At 62.0% G+C, this 17,203-nt stretch overlaps 1 protein-coding gene across 1 annotated transcript; it reads left to right on the top strand.

Annotated features, from left to right (window-relative positions):
• Nucleotides 1–301: 301 nt before the first annotated feature.
• Nucleotides 302–10,071, top strand: AIPL1 (aryl hydrocarbon receptor interacting protein like 1). Its single transcript, XM_059149578.1, has 7 exons — nt 302–1,305; nt 2,353–2,510; nt 3,063–3,242; nt 7,818–8,006; nt 8,647–8,823; nt 8,936–9,077; nt 9,746–10,071. The coding sequence occupies exons 1-7, from the start codon at nt 1,206–1,208 to the stop codon at nt 9,946–9,948; spliced, it is 1,149 nt and encodes a 382-aa protein (XP_059005561.1). The 5' UTR covers nt 302–1,205; the 3' UTR covers nt 9,949–10,071.
• Nucleotides 10,072–17,203: the final 7,132 nt, after the last annotated feature.

Below are 17,203 nucleotides of genomic sequence, written 5' to 3'. Positions count from 1 at the left end.
AGTCAGCGGGAACCGAAAAGTCGGGTGTCCGGCTTTGCATCCCAAATGCCCAATCTTTGATCACAGGACTTCCTCAGGGTCAGACGTGAATGGAGGGATGTTTGGCCAGGCCCCCCTGCCCATGTGGGGCTTTGCATCCCCTCCCTCAGAACGTCCCCATCCCCGCCAGCCCAGGGGAAAGGACCGCAGAGTCTATGACAATGAGGGCCAGGAGGAGGAGGAATGAGGAACTTTCTGAATGAGAGACTCCTCCCTTGCCGGGAGCAGAGCCAGCCAGGCAGGGGGGGGAATTATATGCCTGGGGGGGCTGCCTCCTAGTGGAGCGGTGGCAGGGACGGGGGCAAAGCCATTCCTAGGCAGGGGCTTTCTGGGGTCCAGCCCCAGAAAGGAGGACGGAGGAGGAGGAGGGGCCCCAGCCCTGCCCCGTCCTGGCGGACGCCCTGGCCAACAGCAGAATTTCCTGCTAGTTCCCACGACCCCCTGGAATGGCCGGTGCTGGAAGAAGCAGACCTACGCTGGGCCAGATGCTGCAAGGGAGGCGTCCTTGGGGTGAGGAAGGCGGCGAAGGGGTGTGGGGAACCCCACGTGAGCAAGGGCAGGGTAGACTCCCTCAGCACGCTGCGGTTTAGCAGAGGAGCTCAGGGACAAGATGCAGGGTGGAGGGGGTGGCGAGGCTTTCCTCAGCCGGGGCCTGCCAAGGGCAGTGTCGGGGACCCGGCACCACCCATTTCCAGGACCAAGGAAGGTGGCTGGCGGACTGAGGGCCTACCACCCTGGGGTCGGGTGGCTAGGGGCAGGGGGTGGCTCCACTGGCCTGGGGGGGGGGGGTGGGGAGAGGCTGGGGCATGTCCTGAGGGGGAGCAGAGAGCCTTTGATGGGTTTTAAGAGGGGTGGGGTTATTAGGGTTGCCTTTTCCCGAAATCCATTAGGAGGTTAGTCTGGGGCTAACCGTGGCTGGGGGCCTGTCGGGACGCTGTGGCCTGAGCACGTCCTTCTTCTGGTCTCGGCTTCAACAAACACCCCCAAACCCCACTCCTGCTCCTCTGCACCGGGGGCCCAGATCTATGCCTTCTACCCCACACCCACACCCCAACTCCGTGCCTCTCTGCCCTCCGGAGCCTAGCGACCGATCACGGGTAACAGTGAGAAGCCAGCCGTCCCCGGCAGGGAGTCCAGCACGATGAACACAGACAGAGCCAACAGCCATGCCGCCGCTGTGGGGGAGCAGCCAGCACTGCCGGGACCCCGGAAGCAGCCCTCCACTCCTGGGTCCTCTCTCCCTCTCTCCCTCCCGCAGTGTCCATGGTAATCGCGTTATTTCCCTCTAAGCATCCGTCTTGCTTCCTGTGCGTTCAGACCCCTCTGCATGGCTGTGTGGACAGAGAAGGACCCCAGGACCCCTGCTCCCAGAGAGGGCCAGACGGGAGCCCTAGGGGGTCTGAGCACCCTGGGAGGGGCCTAGGGGTCTGATCCGGCCGCCCCGGTCTGGGCTTAGGGGCTCGGGCTTGGCCTCTATGTCAGTGGCTCTTTGTGGGAGACTTTGGGGGGGATCTGGAGAGGTGGATCTCCCCATTTTGGCGGGGCAGGTGGAGTTAAGGAGGGTGGCAGACACCCAAGGCCACAGGTCAGGAAATGAGAAGTGTGGTCAGGGGCTCTATGTGGCTCCTGATAATCCAGTGTCCCTTCCCGCTGGGGTCACAGAAAGGAAGGACCCTGGGAACCCGAGCTCCCATTGACCACAAGGTGGCGCCAAATACCACGCCTTCAGGCCACCTGTCCCTTTGATTCCCGAACTCGATCCCAGGTGCAGGGACTGGACTCTGCAGGGCTCCCCGAGCACAGGGGTGAGGGATGAGACCCTCCACCCTGAGAGAGAGAGCCCTGCTCCGCACATTCAGAACCTGGAGTGGGGGCTGCAGCGGGGCTGGGGGCACCCTTAACTCCCCAAACTTGTCCCTTCTCTCACCTGGTTTTAGAAGCCCCCAGGCCCGAAACTTGCTCCCCACCCCCACCCCGCATCACATCCTCTCCTGCACAGTGTCTGGGGGGAGAGGAGCAAGAAACAGGAGAGGGGGGAGGCAGGGACTATAGCGACCACAGGACCTTGGCATGGACACCAGGACGTGGAGGGGGCTTCGGGCTCCCCTGCTGTTCCCCTTTGCTGGGCTGAGGCCTCTCTCCTGCTACACCCCTCCCCATCTTCTCTGAGAACTTTCTGGCCTCTTTCTTTCTTCTTGGGATGGGAGAAAACCCTTGGTGGCTGGCCGGTGGGGGCCTCACCTCCCCCTGCGGAGTAGGGAGGAGGCACTGCCTGCCCGGCTTACTCCTGGCTCTCACCTGCCCCGGGGGCAGGGTCAATCCCCAGGTCTGGGTGTCTTCCTCCCGGGAGATTACTGAGCCTGAGCCCGGGAGCCATGGAGGCCGCTCTGCTCCTGAACGTGGAGGGCGTCAAGAAAACCATTCTACACGGAGGGACCGGGGAGCTCCCAAACTTCATCACGGGGTCCCGGGTGAGTGGACCTGGTCTCCTGGCACCAGAAGGGGGCTCCCTGACTGCCGCCTTCTGCATTCCCGCTGTGCCTCTTTCCGCTCTGCCAAAGCAGGGCGAGGAGGGCCCTTCCCAGGATTATCAGCCCCGAGCACCTGGGAAGCTCAGAAACGGCGCCCACTCGCCGGACGTCTGTGATGCTGGCAAATTAAACTCTGGCATGGGCTGGGGGAAGGGCTTTGGGAGTTTTCTGATGCTCAGTGTAGAGTGGAGCCCTCAGGGTTCACAGTGTTGTCTCCAAATGTCTGGTGGGCTTCCCTGGATGACGGAGTGGCGGGGTCTGTGGCCTCAGATCTAGGGCTTCTGTAAGCTGAGCTCTGAGGTCCCGCACAGCTGCCAGGCAGCGGGATAGCCAGTGGCTCGGAGCCCTTGGCGCGGGGGTTAGGGCAGGCAGCACAGGGTCGCTATGGGGTCCCGGCATCTGGATGGGGTGCGGTGTGCTGAGCCCAGAGGATAGCCCCGCGAGTGACGGTGGGAGTTTTGTCTGAGACCAGGGTCCCCTCCTGCCGACCAGGTGATCTTCCATTTCCGCACCACGAAATGCGACGAGGACCGGACAGTGATTGACGACAGCAAGCGTGTGGGCCACCCCATGCACATCATCATCGGGAACATGTTCAAGCTGGAGGTCTGGGAAGTCCTGCTGACGTCCATGCGGGTCGGCGAGGTGGCCGAGTTCTGGTGTGACGCCATCGTGAGTAGCCCACACCCGCCCGTGCGGTCCGCGCCTCCAGCAGCCTCGTCCCCGCTCTGAGGGGCAAAGTGGGGTGAAAACGAAAGCCTGCATCCCTTCCTCTGCCTCTGAGCCCACGGAGGAGGGTCACCCCAGACCACAAGCCCCCAGAGTGGCCGTCAGTGGTGTGGTCGCCTGGGGGGCGGGGTGGGATAGGGCACCAGGACGGCGCCCCACACACGGTTACTGGGTCCTGGGGACTTTTGGTCACTGGTCACTTTCCTGCCCTTCTGCCTGTGCCCGCGAGCCATGTAAAATTATTCTCAAGTCTGTGACCCTCCTGGGATCGCCTCCTTGTTCTGTAGCCCAGATAGAAATGGCAAGACTCACTTTTTTTTTTTTAAAGATTTTTTATTTATTCGTTTGAGAGAGACACAGCCAGAGAGCACAAGCAGGAGGAACAGCAGTGGGAGAGGGAGAAGCAGACTCCCCGCTGAGCAGGGAGCCCCACTTGGGGCTTGAGCCCAGCACCCTGGGACCATGACCTGAGCTGAAGGCAGGCGCCCAACCCACAGAGCCACCCAGGCGCCCCCAAGACTCACGGATGTTTAAACAAACATTTCTTTCTTTCCTTTTTAAAGATTTTATTTATTTATTTGACAGAGAGAGAGAGAGAGAGAGATATCACAAGCAGGCAGAGAGGCAGGCAGGGGTAGGGGGAAGCAGGCTCCCTGCTGAGCAGAGAGCCCAATCTGGGGCTTGATCCCAGGACCCTGAGATCATGACCTGAGCTGAAGGCAGAGGCTTTAACCCACTGAGCCACCCAGGCGCCCCTAAGCAAACATTTCTTATGGAAACTTTCAAGCATATACAAAAATCGACAGAAAGCCCAGAGACGTCCCCAAGCCCATCCCCCACACCAGCCCCCACTGGACCCCAGCCAGGCTTGCCTCATCCCCCCCACCTACTCTCCCTCATCCCACACAGCTAAGCCACGCTCCAGACTCCCTACATTACAGCTGCAAAGACAACTCTGTATCTGTAAAAAGGGCATTAAAGTAACATCACCTCAGTGTCATTATTACGTCTTTTGAAAACCCCCGTAATTCCTTCAGGCCGATGGTCTCTGGTACTGTCCACATTTCTCTAGCTTAGTGGCCGGCTTATTCCAATGTCGACCCAAACACAGTCCATGCACAGGGGCTCCCCACATTCTAGAAAGCTGGTGGATTTCCATGGGACCGTCTTCCATGTTCCTCTGTCCCCACAGTTTCTAGAAATTGTTCTGCCAGCTTCCCCCTGGGCGCGCGGTCCACTGGCCTCTCGCGCTGGGAGTCTCTTCTCACCGTGATCGGCCGACCGGCTCAGATGTCGCGGGCCTGACCCAGCCATTGCCGGGCTCCCCCTTGTCTTTCACCCAACGGGCGCACCAGCCCTTGATGGCGGCCCCTCTGACCCATCACGTCTTCGGGGCCGCTGACTCTTTGAAGGAGCAATTTGGGAGAGAGAGAGATTGAGATCTGAGTTTGAGCTCTGTGGCCCCGGGGAAGCCCTTTCTCTCTGGGACACTCTGTGTCACTCATCTCTAATGAAACCCGGTGCCGGGGGCCGGTTGGGGGGACTACGGGACGTGGTGGCTGCTCAGACAAGTCGTAATGGAGGAGTGCTGACAGAATTTTAGATGCTGATGAGGAAGCACCGGGGCAGAGAGGGGGAGTGACTTGCTCAGGGTCGGGGTGGGGTCCCCAGTCGGTCCCCTCCCTGCTGCAGGGTCTGCAGGTCACAGCACGAGTCAGGCTGCAGAGCCACCTCTGCCACTAGGGGCACCCGCCGCCTCGTCCCTCATTTCTTGGCTCACTGGGCAGACACGGACTCTGCCCACCGGTGCCTCTGCTGGTCTTGGTCCTGGTGCTTAGAAAGCTGGTCAAAGCGTTTTGTTCTTAACTGCCTGGGTCTTCAGAAAATGGGTTTCCTCACGGCTTCAGAGAATGGTTTAATATCCATCGGCTTTGCTCGGTGCGGATGCTCTGTAGCTTTTAGACCCACGTGCCCCGGTCATGCCGGCCATCGTGCCGCGGCCCAGTAGACGAGGCCTGGCCACCAGCGAGGCCCTGCCCCCGCAGGATGCATGGTCACCACGCGGGAGGGCTGAGTGCATGGAGAGCTGCCAAGGAAGCCTGGGCTGGCCGATGGATGTGTTGTCTTGGCCGCGTCACAGGAGGGCACTGCCCATCTTGCTGAGCACCCACCCATTGTGCGTGTGCCCGGCTGCCAATCTATCTGAAAACATCCACTGGGGACCAGATTTGGACTCTGCTGTGTGTTAGGAACGAAATGCTAAGTGCTTCCCTCAAGGAACCTCAGTTCTTGGAGGAAGAACATATACTTGAACTCTCTCGATACGGGGCAGCCAGCCCCATGACATGATTAAGGGAAGGCAGACTGCTTCAGGGCCTGGGAGATGGGCAACTAGTGCTTTACGGTCTTGGGGGAAAGTCTCCAAAATGACCTTGAACTGGGTATTGAAGGATGAATAGGAGTTCACCAGGTCTGCGTGTAGAGAGCAGGTGGCATCCAGGCCAGGAAGTGCAAAAAGGTTTGGCAGGCTTAATTAGGTTGGTCCCTTTCCCCTCCAGAGGCTCCTGTCCATTTAAGAATCCAAGTGTTGGAAAGACGCAGGCAGCCGTCAGTGGAATGATCATACTAGGAGGGACTGGCCTTCCCCCGAGCAGCATTGCTTGTCACTCCCTGCAGACCCTCCACCTGGCCAGTCCTCTCTGCATCAGTCTGAAGAGGAAGAGGCCCCCTCTCTCCCTCCCTGCCCCTAGGGAGGGAGGCAGGGCCGGTCTGGGGCTAGGAGCTTCTGCCCTGCCCCCAGGCAGGACGTTGGTCTCCATGTGGGATTTTTATGCCGGTGCCCAGGACCGTGAGGCCACGGGTTGCAAACTAAAATTCCACGAGGGGCCCGGAGCTCTGGCTGTCTGCGGATCGTCTGCCTCATCCAAAGGGGCAGCTGGTCCTCAGCTCCGCCTGGATGGTCGCCTGGTGAGCGCCCCCGATATTTGAATGTTGGTTAACTAGTTGATAACAGCTCAGCAAGGTGAGTGATCAGACAAAACCAGTCTGCGAGCTGAGTATGGCCCATGGCCCAGAGTTTGCGGGCTCTCCTATAGCGACAGATCCATAGGCAGGAGACTCGGTGTGGGGGTCCAAGGGTCCCCTGCCTCCGTCACAGGCACGGTCTTGGTCCCCAGAGCCAGAGGTGAGCCCCACGGAGCCCCACGTGTGGCTCTGGCTGGTCTGCGGTCCCCAGCCAGGCAAGCTGTCTTCAGGACTGGCACAGAGCTGGGACTCCTATCTTCCTTGCTCCCTCCCTCCCAGGACCTGCCACCCCGCTGGGCGCGGGACTCGGGGACCCTCTTCAGGCCTTTCTCCTCTTTCCTGGATATTTTCCAGCTCCTGGTGGCACCCCCAGCCACAGTGCTGCCCTTGGTGGGGGGAGACTCTGCTGGTGCTAGGGTATGCATGTCAAGGGGCAGAGTTTCTACCGGAGGTCCTGCCCAGGCAGCCACCTGGCCCTGGGGCCCAGTTGCTTAGTGCACTTGCTGGGATGCAGGACCTGGTGCTGCCTGGAGCAACAGCTGCTCCTGGGGCCTCTTTGGGCCTTAGGTCAGCCTTGATCCCAGGGGAATTAACTACCATCTGGCCTTCTTGTCACAAAGGAGCCTCAGCAGGGCATTCTGGGCTAATCCTGGCTGGTGGGGGCTGGGCTGGCTGACCTTCACCCCCACACTGGTGACTCAGAGGACAGGCTGAATTGTTTCTGTCCCTTCAGTCCTTGGAGCTGCCACGAGGGTGTCTGAGATGGGCCGTTTCTGGACTGTCCCAGCAGAGGGGGGCTCTCAGGGACCGCTCACAGGCGGCTGAGGCTCAAGGGGCTGGTTTTCTCAGCCCTCCTCCTCCTTGAGGGTGGCAAGCCCCGTGCCCAGTGCAGGGAGAGGCTGGGGCGAGCGGGGCCTACCCCTGTGTCTCCTCTAACTCCCCTCAGCTCCATGACCACAGGTGCGGCCAAGGGGGCTGGAGCTCAGACAGGCGCCCAGGCTCCCTGCTAATCAGCAGCCCCCTGGGGATGCCAGGTCGGCCCTCTGGCCCCTGGGGCCCGGCCTTTCCCTCCTCCCCACACTTCCCTCCCTGCAGGTCACCCACGCAAGGGCTCAGGTCTCCCCGGGGTAGAAATGGGTCGGGGCTGAGCACGAGGGCCAGGAAAGGTGAGAGCGTGCCCCCTGAAACCGGGCGTGAACCGGCCTGTGTCGTTTCATTGCTGGGTGACCTTTCACAACTGGCTTCATGCCTCTGGGCTCCAGTCTCCCACCTGTGGAGTGGGGATAAGGGCCTCCCTTGCTGGGGCCTGTGGAAGGAGCTGACAGAAGGAGCTGGGAGAGCGCTTGGCCTGGAACACAGTGCACCACAGTCCTTCCGGGGGGTCTGTTGGGGGCAAACAGCAGCAACAACCCCAGGCCGGTGAGGCTGTAGCAGGACTCAGAGCGGAGGCTCTGAGCACGCAGGCCAGATGCCATCCGCCGTCTTTCCCCCCAGCACACAGGGGTCTACCCCATCCTGTCCCGGAGCCTGCGGCAGGTGGCGGAGGGCAAGGACCCCACGGAGTGGCACGTACACACGTGTGGGCTGGCCAACATGTTCGCCTACCACACGCTGGGCTACGAGGACCTGGACGAGCTACAGAAGGAGCCACAGCCTCTGATCTTCGTGATAGAGCTGCTGCAGGTGCGCTCTGGGGGTGGCAGGGGCAGAAGAGGGCTGTCCCAGCCTCAGAGAGCACGCGGTGTGGGGAGCCTCCCCTCCCTGGTCCCGGGCATCACTGCCTTCTCTCTAGAGCATGAGAGGGCTTCTAAACCACTGCCGCATTTGTGAGGTGGTGGGAGAGGGTCTGGCCTGGGTTAGGACTCGGGTTATGGCCAAGAATGAGGTTCAGCCCGACGGCTACATGGGTGAACAAATAAGGGAATGGTGTCAACAATAGGGCCTTTGCGGGCCTTGCTAGGACAGTTGTGCGGTTTGTGCACTGCACAAGGGCCTTACTCTAAGGTGTTCATTTTAGACCTCATAGATCTGAACTTTCATGACAGCAATTTCCCAGCAGGTGGCAATAACGTGTCTTGTTCTAGCCAAGTGAGTATGGAGACTGCCTTCTGAATATTGGAAGTCCAGTGTTGACAAGGGCTGTCTGTCTGTAACTTGCATAAAGGTGTTGATTTAGGGCGGGCGCAGCCGGTGGCTTCTGTCCCCTATGCACGTGCATGTGACCAGCAAGCATGCTTGCAGAGAAGGCAGAGGAGGCGGGTCCCCAGCTGCGGGGGCGCAGGTCCCCCGGTCCCCGCCTCACCCCCCTGCGCTGTCCGGCCAGGTGGAGGCCCCGAGCGAGTACCAGCGGGAGACGTGGAGCCTGAACAACCAGGAGAAGATGCAGGCGGTGCCCATCCTCCACGGAGAAGGGAACCGGCTCTTCAAACTGGGCCGCTACGACGAAGCCTCCAGCAAGTACCAGGAAGCCATCGTCTGCCTGAGGAACCTGCAGACCAAGGTGGGGAGCTGCCCGCGCGGCTGGAGGGGGGGGGGACTGTGGCAGGGGCGGGGGCAGGCGGCCCAACTCACGGTGGACTGGGGTGCCTCCCGCCCCCCCACCCCGCACGCAGGAGAAGCCCTGGGAGGTGCAGTGGCTGAAGCTGGAGAAGATGGTCAACACCCTGATCCTCAACTACTGCCAGTGTCTGCTCAAGAAGGAGGAATACTACGAGGTGCTGGAGCACACGAGCGACATCCTGCGGCTGCACCCAGGTGTGGCAGCGCGGGGCGGGGCGGGCGGGGCGGGCCGACAGGTGCGGGGGCCGGGCGGGCAGGGCCGGCAGGTGCGCTGGACGGAGAGGGGCGGGCAGGCAGGTGCTCGGGGGGCGGGGCGGAGCGGGCCGGCAGGTCCTGGGCAGAGCCCCTGAGGGAGGCCCTGGTGCTCACTCGCAGCCGCCGGGACTCGCAGGCAGCAGGCCTGCACGCTGGTGCCTCCGCAGCTGGTGCCGCTGGTGGGGAGCAGGTGTTTGCGAGCGAGGTGCGGGGGGACGGTCGTGCAGGGTGGAGTGACTGCGGGTGCGCTGAGACATCGCTCTCCTGCTGTGCGCAGGGGGCTGGGCTCCCTGTGCTCCTCACCTCCTTCAGTGCCCCGAGTAACCCGAGGGGGAGGGGACGGGGGTCTGGAGCCCACGCCTTGTGGGGGAGCCCACGGGACTGAGTAGGAGGTTTCCGGTTTGGAGTTAGTTCTTCTGGGGCCTGGCAGAGTCCCTGCAAGGGAGGGGAGTAGGACCTGCTCTTGCTGCTGTCACCCACATGTACAGCCGAGGAGGCGGCCCCAGGGGCACAGAGAAATTAAGGATCCCGGTTAAGGTTAAGAGTTTTGTCAGTGGTGAGGTCGCGCCTGGAGGGGGTCAGCAGGTGCAGTGTTGTCCTCCCCTCAGGGATCGTGAAGGCCTACTACGTGCGGGCCCGGGCTCACGCTGAGGTGTGGAATGAGGCGGAGGCCAGGGCGGACCTTCAGAAAGTGCTGGAGCTGGAACCATCCATGGGGAAGGCGGTGCGCAGGGAGCTGAGGCTTTTGGAAAACCGCCTGGAGGAGAAGCGGGAGGAAGAGCGGCTCCGCTGCCGGAACATGCTGGGCTAGGGTGCGGAGTGGGCCTGCCCGGCCTCCCCTGGGTACTTCTGCAGCTGCGCACACTTCCTGTAGAACGCTCTCTCAAGTCCATGCCACTCCCTTCTGGGCAGGACAACCACTGGAACTTTACTGCCCCCCATCCTGCCCCAACACCCGGCTTCTGTCCATAGTCAAAATTACATTTTTTGTGCTTTGTCCGAGGCCTGACTAAAATGGAAAAAACAATAAACAGTGTAAGTAAGTTTCCCCACAGGCCCCATGTGGCACTGTGGTCATGGTTCTTCCTCTGTGGTCCCCAATCCAAGGGCCCAGGGCCACCAGAATGAGGCTGTTCCTGGTGGCGGGAGTGGCTGTGAACACTGTGATGTTTTCTTTCTCCTTCCCCTCTTTTGTGTCACCAGGAGGCTGGAGGTGTCAGTTCCCCGCCCCTGCCCACAGAGGAAAGAGGGTTGATGTTTGGTGGGTTCTGCTTGTGGCTAAGGGCCGCCTGGCGGGGGTGGGGGGGTCGGTGGCCAGCACGGCCTGGGGGGAGGTCAGAGCAAGGGGATGCTTTGAGCTGGGGAAGCCAGAGTGGGACAGTCGCCTGCCTCCTGATGGCCCCGGGAGGCTGGACAAGGAGGGGCCCCAGTGGGGGTCAGAGGCAGAGCCTGTCTGAGGACCGCGAGCCCCGGCCCAAGGGCTCCCGGCCCCCGTGCTCCTTTCCATTTCCTGCGTGCACCTTCCTTCCCTCTCTTCTGAGGTCCGTGAGGACCTGCCCCCAAATGTGGTACCCCCAGCAGGACTGATGCCCGAGTGTGTCCCACGACCCTGCCTGGTCCTCTGTGCGGACCAAATGGTCAGCCCAACCGTCTCCCCTCCTGATGCCCCAGGACCTTTGCAAGCCCAAGAGAGAAGAGGGGAGGGCCAGGACACGGAGGGCTGTGTGACGTTAGTGCTCCTGCTGGGGATGGCCCCGGGCAGCCGGAGACCCCTCCCCTCGTCGCAGAGTCCACAGGGTCCCTCCGGCCGCACCACGCAGTGGATTAAGATCAGTCACAATTCCACTCTCGTCGTTCTAGGCCTGCTCTCCCCCAGCCCCGCTGGCCCCAGCCTGTGCACCTGCCCTTTTTGATTTTACAGTAGACACAAGGCCAAGGGCAGGACAACTGGACCCTTTCCCATGCCCCATCTGGCTAGTGCGGGCTTTGGGGAGCAGCCCCGGGGCCCCTGTAGCACGTGGCTGCCCCGCCCCCCCCCCCCCCCCGGGACCTCTGGCCTCCACGCCTGCTTCCCCACCTCCTGCAGCTTCTGGAGGCCGACGTCCTCCTGCCTCTGAGCCCCCCTGGGCGGCCATCAGGTCCCCTGGCCTGCCTGCGCCCTCCGACCTCCTTCTCGCCAGCACCCTTCTCTTGTGCCGGCTCGCCCGAACCATCGGCGCGGTCCCCCCAGTGCACTTAGCTGGGTCACATGGCAGATGCCACAGCGGATCACCTGTTCACGGGCTCTGGGGATTAGGCCACTGGCCTCTTTGGGGAAAGACTGTCTTCAATTTCACCTGTACCCCATGGCCTAAGCGTGGGAGGCGCCGTGAGCACTTTGCCTACACGGTCTGGGGGCCCCTTCCCTGACCCTGCCCACTGCAGGCTCCGTGGAAGTTCAGGCCGAGCCTCGTCTTCCTGGCGCGTGTGTGCAGAGCTCTTGACCTCAGGTCCTTGTCAGCGCGAGGACCTGATGAACAGACTCTTGCCTTACCTCCCACTACCAACACAGACAGCGTCGGAGGACGTCCTGGGCTCTCCCCAGCAGAGTCAAGGCCGGCGGCCGCTGCGGACGGCGCAGTCCTGGGCAGGTGGCCTGTTGTACCCGTGGGTGTTGGTGTCAGCCACCAGGACAACGCCCGCTGTGGACGGGGGCTCAGGAACACCGGCTGAACCGGAGCATTTGTCCGTGGAGAACACCTCCATTCTCACACGTGCAAGGGCCCTCAGAAATGGTCAGCCCGACCTCTCGCTTTGTGGGTGGGGAAACTGAGGCCCACAGATGAGAACGGGCATAGCCGAGGTCACCACAGTAATCACAGACAGAACCAGGGCTGGGGACACTTGTCTACACTGACCGGGGAGCCTCAGGAGGGAGGGAAGGAGGGCCCTGGGCTCCAGCACAGCGGAGGGGCTGGGGGAGAGACGCGGGGGACGGGGTCGGGTGTCCGAGGCTGGGGTCCATGCAGCGGCTCGTGCGGCTGGGGAGTACTCCCGCCACAGTCTCCCTGGTGGTCCAGTCTGATGAGCGCCCCGTGCAGAGAAGGGGGAGGAGGCAGAAGGAGGGAGGGGAGGAAGATGAGAGGGAGAAGAGAAAGAGCGTGTTTAAGAGGACACGGCGTCCCCTCCCAGCCAGCCGACCTCAAGGCCCAACCAGACCCTCCCTCAGGGAAGAGAGGGGGAGGGGGAAGCCAGTGTCTGCAGCCCCCGCCACCGGGTGCAGAGCGACCTGGAGCCCACAGCCGGGGCACCGTGTCCCGCAGACGCCTGGGCGGGAAGGGGAGGGCAGTGTGGTCCAGCGGCTTTGAATTCAAGCAGCGGCGATGATTTCGAGTTTCCTGGTGGCCACGCTAAAAAGGTAAAGAAGAAATAGGTGACGTTAATGTTGACCCAATATGTCGAAACACTACCGTTTTGCCCTAGATGAGACGTTTTGCGTTTTGCATTTTGTTTCTGATATGGTCTCTGGGGTGATCTTGACTTGGCCAGCGTGTGGTAGTGGTTCCCCCCAAGCTCTGCCCCACACACTACAAACTAGACTCCTTCTGGGGTTTCATGTGAACACGCTCCAACAGTGGAGTTCCCTCTGTGCTCACTGTTAACGCATAAGCCTGTGGGTTCAAGCAGAGGTGCGCTCCTGGTGGTCTTTGCTGCAGGCGTGGATGGGGCCAGGGTGGGGCTCAGGGGGACAAACAACAGACCGAAAGACGCCACCTATCGTCACCATCATTCTGGTTGTGAAGGCCGCTGGGCTGCTACTTACAGTTGTGTGTGTTGTGCACTGCACAATCCAGGCGCCCCCCCCCCCCCCCCCCGGTTTACCTCCTTGTCATCTTAGGTACATGTTGTTACTGCAAATTCCCAGCAGATGTCAGGAAAGTGTTTTGGGGAAGGTGCAGCTTTTCCTCATTTGCTCGGTCGCTGTATTGGCTAATGCTGGCCCTGTGTTTCTGCTGAGTTGGGCTGGAGAAGTCAGTTTCTGAGGGCCGGGCCTGAGGATGTCCACATCTGTCACTGCCCAGTACTCGTTGGCCAGGGCATGCCAGGAGCGACGGCTGGCCAGCGATAGCGGGGCTCCCGGGTCCTTCTCTCAGCCAGCGGAACCACCGCTTCTGGGACGGGTGGCCCGGCTGGGGTGGTGGGTAAGCCAGGACAAGGGCACGGTCACCCCTGCAGACCGGCCCATGAGTGCTGCTGGGGCCTGGGGTCCTGTCCTGAGGGCAGGGCTATACCCTGGGGAACTCACACGTGGCCGGACTCTGGCACAAGATGCAGGCTGGCATCTCTGTGTCCCTCCCGCCATGCCCTCTGACCTCCACTCTGTGTTTCTGCCCGACCACACTGTCCTCCCGGGGTCTGGTAACCGTGCCCTGCCCCCCGTGTTCTGGGGCTCCGTCAAGTCCCCTTGAAGAATCTCCCTCAAGCCCCCCACACTGATGGTGCTTCAGGATCCTGGCCAAACCCCAGCTGATGTGCTCACCCGGCTAGTTCAGTCTTCTCAGCGCCCCGCCAAGTGGCTTTCTCACCCTCTCCGCACCCCTGACTCCATACAGTGTTTGCAGAACTTGAGCGTGGGGCAGTTTAAGTGACCTGCCCACGGCTGCCCGGCCGGGTCCCCGCAGAGCTGTGATGGGAAGCAGAGCTGACTCTCTGACCTCAGCCCTGGCCCCAGGGCTGTCCCTTTGTGAGGCATTTGGCTTCTGGATGGTGACTGTCCTCCGCGGGCCTCCTGTCTGACACCGGGGTCCCCATGGCCATCGATTGGGTTGTCGGATGAAGGCCGAGCACAGCTGTCACGCATTAGCCACGGCGGTCACGCCAGGTTCCAAGACTGACTCCCAGAGTCCGCTCGGTGTATCGGCACCCAGCGAAGGGCCAGTGCTGTGGCCTGGGGTCACCTCGTCATACGCCTGGGCTGCACCACAGCCGCCCCCGCCCTCCGCAGACCTCCTGGGAGCCCGTGTTCAGGTGCCTCTGTTTTCTGGGTCTAAGTGAGCCTGAATTTTCTCCACCTGCTTGAGCCCCAGCAGCTCCTGCCTGCATGGGAGGAGGGATCCGCCACCTGGAGAAACCTGGTGCATATTTTGTGCCAGTGTGAACCATGCGACCTTTCACGGGTGTCCCCGTTCCGTCATCAATACCACAGACGGCCGACCCTAAGGCTTCACTCTCTTCACACGGCTTTTTGGGAACCCCCTGGGGAATTCAGAGCAAGAACAGTGACCCCCGCCTGGAAAGTTTATATTCACCCTGAAGACAGGTTTGCCTTTGTCTCTTAGAAATGCCTTTTCTTTCCCCAGGACTTGGCATCTCTGGCCACCCCGCGGGCCACCCTGCCAGTTCCTGGGCCCGGCATCCCCAGGGGCCAGCTCTGGGCTTGTCCCAGAGTCCAGATCAGGAGGGAGGGGAGTCCTGCAGCGGGGGTGGCAGCAAAGAGGCCCCTCTGATTTGGTGAAGCCAGCAGCCGCTTCTCCACATTCTCCCTCCCCCCGTGCCTTGTGCCTCGTTCCGGCTAATTGAGAACAGCTGCCCGCAGTGGGAACCATTTCTGGCGGCCGTGCAGAAGCCGGCTTCCCAGGAAGGCTGCTGGAGGGGCCTAGTGGTTAGCTGGGGATTTAGGGATGGGCTCTTGCGGGGCAAGCAGAGGGGAAGGGCAAGCAGAGGGGTCTCCTAGACTCCTGGGGAGCACGCACGTGGCCGGGACCCTGCTGCGGAGGTGGAGAGAAGCTCGTGTCACGCAAGCCAGAAGCCTGCGGGCCTGAGCCCGGTCTGTGTGGCGTGGTGGGGGGTCCCGAGGACCGCTGGGGGTGTGGCCGCACCACCTTCCCACCTGTGTGTGTGGGGGGTGATCTCATGTGCACATGTGTATGTGTGTGCGGGACGGAGCCCTGCATGGAGGGTCCTGGGACCGGGACTACTCACCACTTGGTGCTGTAACGTGAGTTGCCTGTTGGACGATGCTGGGGGCAGACAGAGGGCCGGCCCTGACGTGCGGTCGGGGTCCAAGCAGAAGGCGGGTGCTCGGGTGGGCGGCGCACTGCATGGGGATGTACCCTGATGGCTCCACGGGGCCGGGACCCCCAAGCGCTCCCTGACCGGGACCGCGACCTGCGGGGTCAGAGTCATGCTGGAGGAGGATGATGCTTCCCCGGCGTGAGGTCAGGCCAAGACGACCATGGAGAGCGGCAGTCCCCTCTGCAGGCACACGGCATGCCTCGGGGCGATTCGGGTGAAGCTCGGAGCAGCCCCCACAGGGGAGGGAAGGAATCGGAGGCAGAACCTGGACACCCTCCTCCTGCTGAAGAATCCACGCCTGTGCTGGGGGGCGCAGAGCGTGGCCGGCTCCCTGCGGACCTCATGCCAGGAGCTCTTCCTCCTTGGGGTTAGGCTCTGGACCCCGCGCGACCCTGGTGTGGGCGCTTAGGATGCCCTTCTGGAGCCTTCTGTCCAAACCTGCTTTCCCGTCCCTTGTTGGTGGCTGTGACCTGGTGGAGGAGGCCCGGGGAAGACACGCCCCATGGTCCCCAGCCCGGTCTTCACCGACCATGTCCCCGCCTGTAGCAGTCATTCCCTGAAAGGACTCGGGCCCAGCGGACGCAGAGTCGGCCGCTGGGTCAGGGGCTGTCTTCGCCGGAATGGGGGAGCCCTTGTGAGCCGCTTCCTCCCTGCAGGGACGAGAGCAGGCGATCCGCAGGCACACCGTGGGGGACAGTGAGTTGAGTCACGGTCCCAGGTCCTCGAGCGGGAGGCGGACTCTTTCCCGACCTCACTGGGGGTCCTGGTGCAGCAAACGGCTTCCTTAGGCTCCTGCCCCCGTGAGCTTCCCTGGAGGCGACAGTGGCCTCGTGCAATCGGAGGGACAAGACCACTGGCCACCCCTGAGTGCCGAGCGGCTCCTTCAGACTCAGGATGCACACGCAGGAGGGGACAGGTTCGGGGCAGCTCAGCCTTGGAGGGGGGAGGGGGGAGGGGCGCCAGGCAGAGCAGGTCCCAGGCAGGGCGCCTGTCCTGCCGCACTTGCAGGCAGAGGGCGAGGAGCCAGGGAACCAGGCAGGAGGGATGAGGTGCGCACACGTGTGAGCACACACACATGTGTGTACATGAACACATGCACACACCGGTGTACGTGCACATGTGTGCACGTGTGTACACACAGGTACGTATACGTGTGTGCGTGCCTACGCTATGCTCGTGTGTGCCTATGCCTGTGTGCGGGGATCATCATCATCCCGGCTTTCAGATGAGGTGAGGAGGCTGAGGCGCTCATCGGTGATGGCAACCAAGTCAGCGATGAGGACGGGTGCAGAGGCATGGAGCCCCGCAGCCCACAGTGTGCCATGCTGGGACAGCCGGTCTCCTCCTCCGTTGCCTAGGTGTGCAGGTGAGAGGGGGTCGGAGCCTATGTAAGTGTCTGAGGTTTGCCCTGACTGTGCACAGGAAGGGACAGGCTTGGGGGCTTCAAATGCCCCTCAGCGCCTTTGCTCTCTGTGCATTTACTGTTCCAAGTGCTGGTCCCCATCTCGCTTTTCCTTGTTCCTGGTGAATCTCTTTGCTGAGCTCCTGGGTAAGGAGCTGGTCTGACAGCATCTCCAAGCCAGCAGCGGCTCGAGGACTGGCCATTGGAAACCCTCCTCTCCAGCTCCACGTCTGCGTCTGCTGCTGCCTTGGGGGCCGGGACCCCGTGGCTGAGGGTTGAAATCAGTTGCCCTCGATGTGGGGAGATGGCCCTGCGTGTCTGGCAAGCCATGGGGACCGCCGGGTCCCATGGAGGGGAGGAGGGAGGAGGCCACCGGAGATGGGCCGGTGTGAGAGGGACTCTGCCACGTGCTGCTGCCTGTGAAGGTGGAGGAAGGGGCCACATGCCAAGGGACATGAGTGCCCCCCAGAAGAGAGATTCACCCCTAGAACCTCCTGGAAGGAACCCAGTCCTGCCAGCATCTTGATTTGAGCCTGGCGAGTCCCATTTTGGACGTCTGAAGCCCAAGACTGTAAGGTAGTGAGAACTGTGTTAAGCCACTTTGTTTGTG

Source organism: Mustela lutreola, chromosome 15 (assembly GCF_030435805.1).
Source record: "Mustela lutreola isolate mMusLut2 chromosome 15, mMusLut2.pri, whole genome shotgun sequence".
Taxonomy (NCBI): domain Eukaryota; kingdom Metazoa; phylum Chordata; class Mammalia; order Carnivora; family Mustelidae; genus Mustela; species Mustela lutreola.
Note: the sequence above shows the minus strand (reverse complement) of the source record. Positions and strands in the feature narration are given on the sequence as shown.